We start from the raw sequence: 11977 nt of genomic DNA, 5'->3' as shown, positions 1-11977 counted from the left end.
TTACTTGTGATTACTAAATTAGTTGAGTATTTTAATAATCATGATTAATGAGATCAATCATAATTAACCAATCACCAAATCAGTTGATGATTATTTCAATAATTGATTAATTATTGGATCCTTATGCTTCCACACAAAATGACATATAAAGACGTATGAGTGAATCGTGGATTATATGTTAAACCTTATATTTATACAGAATTGTTCTTGTGATCTTTTCTGTCTTAAACTTTCTAAATGCTGAGTAATGATGCTCCATTCATGAGCATCTGATGTTCAATTGTTTCTATTTAAAGTAGGAATAAATGTTCTAATTTTATTCTCCAGAAATGGCCGTTTTTATTCGTCGCTCTCGCTCTGATTTTATCTTCTACCTCTGTTGTTGGAGCAGCTAGGTGCGCCGCGGCGGTGGCAGCAGGACCTATTATTAGTCTGGTGTGTAGACCAGCCTTTCCAGCGACTCAGTGAGGAAGTCCGTTAGAGTCGACACCTCAGACAGACAGACAGGAAGAGCGAGGCGTAGCGCTGTGGAGAGGAAAGGGTCCAGTCTGAGGAGCTCCAAGTGCAGGATGGACACCAAAAGTTTCCCTTTGCACAATTAACTCGAAATAAGGAATTACTTTGTTTCGCAGGACACTTTGTGTTTGTTTCCAGCGAAGACGCCAAACGGAGGGAGTATCAGTCTTTAAAACATCTCGGACCTCAGGATTATGGTTTTGCATGCTCCGGCTGCGGATCTGAAGGACGATCAAAATGCTGAAATGTAAAGCTAGAAGTTTCTCCTGCTGCCTGGGGTTCGCCTCGCTGCTGCTGCTGCTCCAGGTCAGTGCAGACAACCAGGCCGACATTTTACCAATTCTTTCTGCTGATTTCGGGGAAAATGTGTAAAATTTTACAAGACAGGCTAAAGTAGAACCAGTTTCTATTGCTGCTATTCTTCCTTTTGCCTCTGATTGAATTCAAGGTGTGTGTTTTTCTCAACTTTCTCAAAGTAAAAAAAGACAAAACATGAGGTAGAAGATAAAGATGAGTCACTTATTTTGTTTTTTTTAATCTTGGCTAAAAACTCTGAGAGAAATAATGTTTCATTATGTCTGCTCATATCTTTAGAAGAAAATATTTGAGATTGCTTTTTCTTGTTTAGAAACTTTGTTTAAAAGTTGCTTTCTGGCTTCTATTCTTTTATTCTGGGTCATGATATCTGTTGTTTGTGCACCAAAGCTTCAACTCGACAAGTAAATGGAAATAAAACATCTTCCTTTTCTAATAAAATTAACAAAAATGGCCTCTTAAAAATACTTCTGAATCAGAATTTAACTTTTACTCATTAGTGGTGAATATTTTAGGAACGTTTTAGAGGAAACTAAAATCTGTGTTTTATCATATTTTGTGGTTTTTATCATGGTGAAGACAATTTAAAACTACTTTGCTGTTTATCAAATGATTAACACAAATACAGCCTATTGAACACAAAGTTATTTGAAATCCAACATATCAGTTACATGTAGGCCTGACACACTAATGAGTAAATCAATTAATGGCATAATAAATTAAAACGAGATCAATAATTTCCATTTGCATGATTTATTGTTTTTCACTTTCCACAAAAAACTGGATGATAAAGGTTTTCACTCTGGCTCCTTTTTAAAGGATAATTTAGTTTACAGAGACTTAATAATTCATTTTATTTGTTGTTTTGTTTATTTATTCTGCATTTTTAAAACGTCTTAACATTCCAGTGTTAAATGTTCATTAGAATTTAAAGTTTATTGATCTTTGAGAATGGTTTCTTGCCTTGTTATGCTATTATTACTTAAAATTGTATCAAAGCAATAATATTATCATTTACTAACTGCATTAAATGATATTTTTGAGTTTATAGGTATTTGCTGCTCTGATGGAAAATAGATTTAGGATTTATCGTGATGACGATAATACAATAATCTACTCCTTGTAGCTCATTTCATTATTTAAAACTCCAGCAGGAAACATGCTGCCATGTTCACATCAAATGTAGTTGCTGAAAAGATACATTAAGTTTCTCTTTCCCTGGTTTTGGTGATGTGCTACATATGTATCCTCGTTTTTCCAGAGGAGTTGAAATTGTTGCCTGATTCTGCAGATTGAAGCTCCACCAGTTTGACATTCGGTATTCTGTTATCCAGCTTGATTTTCCTCTGGATCACTTCCTTCTCTTCCCGTCTCTGTCCCGAACGCTCCGCTGTCGTCTCTGAACTCCCTGAACTTCGTTATCTGCCAACCAACAGGCGGCCGCTCGACCCACAAGCTGACAGCGGCGAGCGGCCATCTTTAAAAAGCTGCAGCTGATTATCTGTCGCAACAAGCTGCTTGATGCTCCGCAAAGGAAGAAAATTAAATTCAGGAAACTTTAATTTATCCCAATTTATGTGTCATGTTCAGATGTTAGACATGTTTTTCCCCTAATGTCTGTCCACTTTGGACAGTATTTTTCTTTTTTCACTTTATTCTCCTTCCCCTTTTTTTGTTTGTTTCATTCTCCCACTTTTTTTTTCGCTTTTAACCCTTTTTTTATTTTTCCTCTTGTTTCTCTTCTTTCCCCTTTTTTTTATTTTTACTCTATTTCTATTCCTTTTTTCTTTTTTCCTTTCTTCCTCTTTTCTATCTTGACTTTATTTTTTCCCTTTTATCTTTTCCTGATTTGTATTTTTATTTTTTCCTTTTCACCTCCTTTTTCTCCTTTCTTTGAACAAAACTTAGTATTTTTTTTATACATCTTTTTTGAAAGTTTTATGTTTTATAATTTGCTCCTGTTAAACAGCTGATTGATCAAAAACAATATCCAGACCAGTTTCCATGACAGGTGTGATAAATTGAACCTGGCATCTTTTTAAAGATCTTTAAGTCTCTGAACCTCCACATTTCCTCCAGCAAATTAATCAATTTATCAATAATTGCCAGCAGAGCATTTTTCAACTAATAGTGCTGCAGGTCACTGATAGAAATGATCAAACTAAGTATAAAATCTCAAGAAGAAAATAGAGAGAAAAAAATCTATATAAATAGCAATAAAATTCAATTACTTGCTTAATTGTTAGTGGCTGAAATGGAAGTAAAACAATAAAACAAATGGATGAAACAAAGTGCACATTTTTTAAAAATTAAGATGTTTTGATAGATACTGACTGCAGCTTTTAGAATTTGACAACTTGTGAAAGTTTGAGTCTCAAGTCAAACTAAAAATAAAACTACAAACCTAAAAACTTGAGACTTGACATGTCAGAGACTCGAGTCCCAGTTTTTATCTGATTAATGAAGAGAGGAAGCCGATGTGTGAGATAAAAAATGGCTTTGCTGTGAAACAGTGAGCTATATTATTAGACACTGATGTTGGATTATTATGGGATGCTAGTGACTCATAGCAATCTGTTCCTGTTAGCGTTAGTGACCAGATGAACAGATAAACTCTGTATTAAATGACTTGGAATCATTTCAGAACACAATAAACATGACTGACCGATATGCTCTCACTGCTACGCTAGCTGCTACATTACACTTCCTGCTGGAAATATCAAAATAGAAGCACTTATAGAATAGAATAGAATTACTTTATTCATCCCAGCAGGGAAATTATTTCGCCGTTACAGCAGCATAGAGACAAGACACACAACAACCACCACTGAGTAGCAATTGTAGACAAGATAAAATAAAAATAAAATATAACATGCTGTCAATATAAAAAGCAGCTTAGAGCAGTCCTTGCAAAGATTCAAAAAATGCAGATACAGTATGTATATGTAAATATATGTACAGCAAGTGTGCCACAGTGCAGTTGTGCGAAATTGGACTGATTAGTGCAGAACAATGATTTAGCTTTTATTGTACAGTGAGATGGCCTGTGGCAGGAAGGATTTCCTGTATCTGTCCCTACGACAGCGAAGCTGGAGCAGCCTATGTGAGAAGGTGCTCCGCTGTCTGTCCACTGTGTGGTGGAGAGGCTGCTGCTTATTGTCCATAATAGACAGAACCTTCTTCAGTGTCCTCCTCTCCACCACAGTTTCCAGGGACTCCAGCCTTAGTCCCAGTACAGAGCCAGCTTTCCTGATGATTTTGTCTAGTCTATTAGAGTCGTTGGCTCTGATGCTGCTTCCCCAACACTTCCTGTGCTGCTCAGTTTTACAGTCATTTACTTCCTCCAATTTGTCTCATTAATAATATTGTAATTTATACCTTAAATTTGTGAAGAGAACTATCCAAACCAGATTTAGTGTAATATGAATACAACTTTATTATTATAGTAGAAATTCAGCAATAATAGTTATCTATTATTTTTCTTTGAACATAAATATATATTTATACTTATCTACTGAAAGAAATACTATAATGGATCAGTTTTTAAAATAATATTAATAAACCTTTAGCAGTTTTTGTGATGATTAATTAAATGTTGAATGATTAAAATGTAACTTTTAATAAAAATAAATATATTTAAACATAATTATTAAATGTTCATGTCATAATTTCAGACTGAGATTTCAGATCTAGGCGACGCAGAGTTAGAGGTGACCTAGACGTTGGAGAACAGATTAGAAAACAGTCATTTCAGTCAATGGACACTTGAAACTTACCTGGGACTAGGACAAAATGACTTGTAAACATCTCTGGTTTGAGGACAAAAAGTAGTTGAGGTGCCAGGATGCAGAGATGCTGCTGCCATAATGGTTTTTATGATCATCATCAGATGTTTAGATTAGAGCAACGTCTGGAAACCGTGAGGAAGAATTTGACCTTCAAATTCTCTTTAGTCTCGGTTTGAGTCTCCTCCTGAAAGTTTCTCAGAACAATGGCATCAAAGCGCCGCTCCGCCCTCGGAGCTGTTTGTCGGAGTTGGACACCTGTCCCCTGCAGACTTGAAAGCTGGCTGTAAAAGTTTGCTTTTTCCTGCTTCCCAAACAGGTTCCCATACCTCAGATCTGTAGAGATTTCACTAGTTTCTCTTTTTTTTCTCCAGCATTTCTCGCTCCTGAATCCAGTTTCTCCTTTGCATTTTCCACGGTTTAGAAGTTTGAAACAAAATAATTGAGTTTCTAAAAAACAAAACATTTATTTTTTACAGAATCTGAACCAGGTGAAGCCAAAAGTGACACTTTTTAAAAATATTATTTATTTATTTTTTAGTAAACGGGTTTTATTTAAAATCTGTTAACGATTAATCGATTATTTCAATAATCAGTTAATCACAATGAATCTGTTCATTATTAAGAACACTAATAAAATATATAAACTTAAAAAAGATATATACTTTTAAGGAATTAGAAAACATCAGACTGAAACACCAGAACAAGAACTTATTTTTGACACATAAAGCTAAAAGTTAAATTTTTTAGACTTGATATGAGATTTTGTCGTTTTGGCTTCATGTCTGCTCTAATCCGGTTATTAATCAGCAAATCGACTTTTAGAGTCTGTATACTCCAGTTAGTGATTAAACGATTAAAATTAGGTGACAGTTAGAAATACAAGATACATTGCGATGAATTGTTGCAGCCCTAATCTGTCCTCTATTAGAAATAACACTAATAAAATGTATAAACATACTTGAAACAAAGTTTATACTTTATAATATAAACACCAGAAAGAAAAATTATTTTTGATAAAAGAAGCTCAAAGTTTTTAGACTTTAGTTTCTATTTCTATACTCATTTATAGATAAATATATTCCCATGTACCTACTTGTTTTTATTTATTTTTTATATTTAGGTTTATTATTTGTTTAAATTATAATATCACACTTGTATGTATTTTTTTATTATATCACTTATTTGTATTTGCTAATATTTAACACTTTGGATGGAGAAGCTTGTCAACAAATAAATAATTTCTTGTTGAGGATCAATAAAGATATATCCTATTCTATGTGTGTAAGTGAGACATTTTAAAACATACACTATTGTCCCATTTAAATGTATTTTGTCCCTGCTGTAGGATGTAGAACGTTTGTCAAGATATTTTTAATAACAGTAATAAATTATATCACAAAATAATGGATTTATACTCTCTTTTTTCTCAGTTTATTTGTATTATTTTTATCTATCGGAAAAGTTTGACAACTTTAAATGCTTGAATTTTACTGTGAGAAAAACGTATGAACTCTAGTAAATGTTATTTATATTTTGTGTAGGTGTAAAGTTAGTCATGATTCTCCTGAAAGTCCGTTAAAGTGCTCTGTGTGCTGCTGCAGGTTGTGAGCAGTGCAGCTCCCACAGAGCATCCTGCATCCTCCGCTCCCTGCAGCATCTCTGTGTCTGGATCGGCGTCCGGTCCGAACTCCATTTCTCTGACTCTGACTACCGCCGGACTGAACTGCTCCTTCTCCGTGGCGTCGCCGGACGTCGGAACGGACGCCTCCGAGTGTCGCAGAGTCACAGAGCGTGAGCTGCAGGGGAATGAAACGGAGCGGCCGCGCGGCGCTGGCGGCGGAGTTTTCACCTGCGCGTTGGATCACCTGGAGCCTGGAGCCGCCTACCTGCTGCAGGTCCAATCGCAGACGGACGATGAGTCGGCCAACGTCACGCTGCACACCAGTGAGTTACAGAAACTGAAGCTTAGATTTGATTAATCGCATCATAATTTCAATAATTTCCATTTATTGTTTTTTTCTTTTTACCAAAAACTGGATGATAAAGGTTTTCAGTTTGGCATTTTTTACTCAACTGGCTCCTTTTTTTGAAGGACAAGTTTGTTTAAAGAGACTTCATAATTCATTTTATTTATTGTTTTGATTATTTTGTATTTTTAAAATATCTTCTTGTAGTCTTAAATTTTCATTTGAGTTTAAAGTTTGTTGATGTTTGAGAATGTGTTCTTGCATTATTATCATTATATAACTTGAAAATTCTCTCAAAACAATATTATCCGTTATATCAATAACTTCTGAGACAATTCATAGTCCACTAAAACTTTATATCATGATAAATGCTCACCTAAATTTGACAAATGTTGGTAATATTTTCTGTTTGTTATTTATTCCTAGAGGAGTTAAGTAATTTTTTACTCTAATTCAACAGAAAAATGTTCTTTTAAAGTCAGTTTTACCCTTCAAACAATTAAGAGTTTATTTTTTGTGCAATTTGAAAATAAGTTGCTCCACCTGACTCACTTTGAGACAAATGTTGCTACAGAATTGTCATGTATCTGTATTTTTTAATTTTTTAAAATCAAATTAGATAATAACTTACGTTTTCATTGTTTACAGCAAAAGTTGAAGGAATTTAGATTTTTTTCATTGTCTTTAATGAAACTATTACCTATTAAAGTATCCTTTTGACTAATATTTTTAGAGGGAAGTACCCAACAATCTGAGCCTCAAACATTAATAACAACGCTTATTCAATTTTATTTAATTCAAAATAGATAAAAGATAAATTTCTCTTTCTCTCTCCAAATATGCAAATTTACAGTTGATAAAACATGTTATGTTGTAAAACAGTTCATTTTTAATGGATTTCAACTCTAGGTGATAAAAACGATATTAGAAATTTTATTTTTGTATTATAGTTAAAATAGGATTTAATGGCAGAAGAAAAGGGACACAGAACAAACAGCTGTATTTGGTTTAAACATCTAACAAAAAACGTATTTAAAAAAGTAAAATTCACCCCAAAACACACATTCTGGACAAAGTTATTATATTTAAATCAACGCAACACAGATTGAAAGAAAATATCAGTTTTCACATTATTGTTGTTCTGATTTTATGCAAAACTTTTTATTACATCTTTGTCTATTAATAGCCGTTCTTTGCTCTTCTTCTGCATATTTAAGCTGTTGCCTGCAGAGGCATTTCCTTCCTCCTACATTCATAACGTTGACAGCCTCTTAGCCTGTCTGATTACATATCCGCTGTTTAAAGGTCATGGTGTTTTCTTCACATGTCCAACTGATATGATTTATGCAGCCACCGAGTAAATAGACTTCAGAACAAAATGAAGGAAACTAATAAATGGAAAGATCTGAATTAGATCATTCAGACTTCTGTGAAAGAGTCAGATATGGGGGAAAAAAGTGAATCTGAATTGCCTAAAATAGCCTTTGATTTGTAATTTTCTTCAGGCTGCAATTATCCACTACAGTTTTTCCTTCCACTGAACTTTTCATTATTGTGAAAGGTAATGGAAACATATAGCTTGTTTAGTGGATCCTTTTGTAGGGAGGCGATGTCTATCTGCTGTACAACTGTCTCAACTTAATGGAAAATGGATGGTTAAATTTCTGCCAAAAAACTTGAGAAAATTTGTGAGAAAAAAAACTGAAAGTTTGAGATTAGTCACATTTTCTAGAAAAAAATCATAATTTTTGAGTTTGAAAAGTTGAAAATTTGCATGAAAAAAAATCTGAAAGGTTGAGTTAAATCTCAAAAATTCTCTCGTCATTGTGAGAAAAGTCAAAAAATTTGCAGAAACTTTTTTTTATATTAATCTTTCACATTTTAGTGTAAGAAAAGTAAAACGTGCTAAAAAGATAGAAAGATTACTTTTGAGATTGAGATTACTAGATGTTTTCTGCAAAAAATAAAAATGTCTGAGTATGAAAAGTTGAAAATTTGAAAGAAAAAATTCGGAAATTTAGAATTTAGTCTCTAGACAAAACTCGCTTGAAAAAGTTGCTTGAAAGAAAATGACAAATTTGAGATTAATCTTGAAAACTTGGAAATTTGACTTTCAAAGTCAATAATTTGGTGGAATTTGCTGAGATTAACCTCTGCGCTTTTTGGCAGAAATGTACTCGTTTTCTTGCCTGTCATGGTCTAATACACTGTTGTACATCCTTTCCTTTGTAGTTGAGAAAGTGATGCTCCTCCGTCATGAAGCTCAACTTAAGCTAAACCTTAAAGAGTTTGTTGAGTGTTTATATTTCTAAACAGAACTGCATAAAGTGAATTTTTTATCTCAAACCGGATTCTGTTTGGACCGTTTTGCTTTCCCATTCTGGTATCGCTCCGCCATCTTTGTTTCTGTATCAACTGGCTCCTTAAGGATTGCCCGATCTGCCCTCTGCTGGATGGAGGCCAAACTACAACACTAAAAATTGGAACTAATTTTAATCTAATAAACCATTAATAAAAGTTGATTGTTTCCATCTTTAGTTGAATATAATTACAGAAATAAATGAACGGTGTATTTTGACAGAAGTGAACAAACCCCCCACCCTGCGTGTCTCAGAGTTAATGTCATGAAGCTTCCCCTCTCTGCGGCTCTGTGATTAGCTACAGGAACCGCAGCCCTGCTGAGGCAGAGTGATAGAGCTGCAGCGCTGCGTGTTAACGTGTGTGTGTGTGTGTGTGTGTGTGTGTGCGTGTGTGTGTGTGCGCGTGTGTGTGTTAGCATGCTGGCGGGCGTCCAGAACAGAAGTTGGACCCTTGGTGTGTATTTCCATGGTGGGCAGAGCTCTGGGTTCAGCCATTTCCTGCCTCCATTGTTTCTTTGTTCTGTGGGAAAGGGTGTGAGGCTGCGTGCGTGTTGCGTTTGGAGGAAACGGGGCGTTGCAGCGTCCAGTTGAGTCCCGACGGTAACCTGCAAACAGTCGGCCCGTCCTGCTGGAGCGGCCTTATCTCTGGAGGCTCTGCTGACCTTTAGAAACTTTTGTTTTAGTTTCTGAACTCTTGAAACTCTTGATGGTTTGACTACAAAAACATTATGGACGCCCCTTTAAATGTGCAGATCCATTAAAGGGAAGGTTCATTATGATGATTAAAAATGTGGTGATTAAAATTCAGCTTGATTTACTGAAGAACATTTAAAATTTACAGTCTGAGGGATTTAGGAGATTTAGGAGCTGCTGTCCATCCATCTGTCCATCCGTCTGTTCATCCATCCATCCATCCATCCATCCATCCATCCATGCATCCGTCTGTTCATCCATCCATCCATCCATCCATCCATGCATCCGTCTGTTCATCCATCCATCCGTCTGTTCATCTGTCTGTCCGTCCATCTGTCCATCCGTCTGTTCATCCATCCATCCATCCATCCATCCATCTGTCCATCGGTCTGTTCATCCATCCATCCATCCATCCATCCATCTGTCCATCTGTCTGTCCGTCCATCCGTCCGTCCGTCTGTTCATCCATCCATCCATCCATCCATCCATCCATCCATCCATCCATCCATCCATCCATCCATCCATCCATTCATCTGTCTGTCCATCCGTCCGTCCATCCATCCATCCATCCATCCATCCATCCATCCATCCATCCATCCATCCATCCATCCATCCGTTCATCTGTCTGTCCATCCATCCATCCATCCATCCATCCATCCATCCATCCATCCATCCATCCATCCGTCTGTTCATTCATCCATTCGTCCGTCTGTCCATCCATCCATCCATCCATCCATCCATCCATCCATCCATCCATCCATCCATCCATCCGTCTGTTCATTCATCCATCCGTCCGTCCATCCGTCCGTCTGTTTATCCATTCATCCATCCATCTATCCATCCATCCGTCTGTTCATTCATCCATCCGTCCGTCCATCCGTCCGTCTGTTCATTCATTCATTCATTCATTCATTCATTCATTCATTCATTCATTCATTCATTCATTCATTCATTACTCTCCCAACATTTTTCATTTCATTTAGAAACTTTGAACTCAATCTGTTGAAACTAAAATCCAGTCTAAAAGTTTTTTTGTCAAACTTTTCTTTGGGATTTTTCATCGGTTGGAGAAGAAATGTGAACAGATCGTCTTTATGTGGAGCTGCTGGTGCCAAAAAGCTTAAAACCGGTTCTGTGAACTGTCTGTCTGGTATTGAAGCTCTTTGTCGTAAACAGTTGGGCTTCCTTTGAAGGTTTTTTTTTTATCTGTTTTGGATGTAAAGTTTGAGAAGACCTCTGCAGGAAGAGCATCTGTCTCCTCATAGTGTGAGTCACTAAAAAACAACAAACATCTCGACCCATTTTAAAGTTCTGGTTTGTTTTCCTACCAGTTCTGTCTCTGAGGACTGATGGGTGTGTGTTTGTGCCAATCTTATCAGGATGAAACATCTCTGCTGCTCCGGTTTTTTGTAGTTGAAACTTTAGATCTGAGGTGTGTGTGCACTGTAAAAGCTGATTTAAATGTGTTTTCTGACAGTTTCTGTGTTTTGTTGCATCAGGACCGTCAGCGGTGGTCGGCCTGGCTGTGACCTCCAGGACCTGCAGCAGCCTGGGCCTTTCCTGGCAGGCAGGCCCAGGCAGGACGCAGCGCTTCAGGCTGCAGCTGCGGGAAAAAGCCCAGAGCTCCAATCAGTCCGGTAAGTTTATAATTCAGAATTTAGAAAGTTAACTTTTCATTTGTCTGCACTATAAATCAATTTGATCAATTAACCGAATTTATGGTTTTCAAAGATAACATTTCTGATGAAACAGGATTTTTTTTCCAGCAGTGCATTCCTAAGGGTTTCCATAGTTCAGAGTGATGTTGGTGCCCACGGCGGCCATCTTGTTTCACAAGCATTTTGCATTTCTATTTATTTACCGTTTGATTTCAGAAAAACTCTATGACTAAATATCAGCGCCAAGCTACGATGTTTTTGTTAATTATCAGAATAAAGTCAGAATATTTCAACAATACAGTCATACGAAAATAAAATTTAATTAATAGGGGAATAAAGTCAGATTAGCAGAATAAATTTGAAATTTTATAAGAACTGCAACACAAGAAAATGACAAAAAATTAAAACGAGGAACATTGAGAAAACTTTGTTATAAATATTAGAGATAATACTTAAAAGAAACATTTTATTTTTAATATATTAGTATCAAATTACTATCAGTCGCAGGGCTTTAAACAATGAAAACAATCATGCAAACAATGGAGTCTATTTTGAAGAAAAAAAGCACAAAATTAACTTTTATGCATCATTAACAGTTTTTTGTAACTTAGATTGTTTCTTATAAAATATCATTTTGTGTTTTGCTTCTATTGTAACAATATTCTCGTTAGTAATCAGAA

At 35.8% G+C, this 11977-nt stretch overlaps 1 protein-coding gene across 1 annotated transcript in view; it reads left to right on the top strand.

Annotated features, from left to right (window-relative positions):
* Positions 1 to 383: 383 nt before the first annotated feature.
* LOC102228871 (receptor-type tyrosine-protein phosphatase beta-like) overlaps positions 384 to 11977 on the top strand; it is a 38626-nt gene continuing 27032 nt past the window's right edge. Inside the window, exons 1-3 of the mRNA XM_023350032.1 lie at positions 384 to 822; positions 6221 to 6563; positions 11139 to 11276. Coding sequence (XP_023205800.1) covers positions 754 to 822; positions 6221 to 6563; positions 11139 to 11276 — 550 coding nt within the window. The 5' untranslated portion in view covers positions 384 to 753. The remainder of the gene's footprint in view (positions 823 to 6220; positions 6564 to 11138; positions 11277 to 11977) is intronic.

This window comes from Xiphophorus maculatus, chromosome 17 (assembly GCF_002775205.1).
Source record: "Xiphophorus maculatus strain JP 163 A chromosome 17, X_maculatus-5.0-male, whole genome shotgun sequence".
In the NCBI taxonomy this organism is placed as follows: Eukaryota; Metazoa; Chordata; class Actinopteri; order Cyprinodontiformes; family Poeciliidae; genus Xiphophorus; species Xiphophorus maculatus.
Note: the sequence above shows the minus strand (reverse complement) of the source record. Positions and strands in the feature narration are given on the sequence as shown.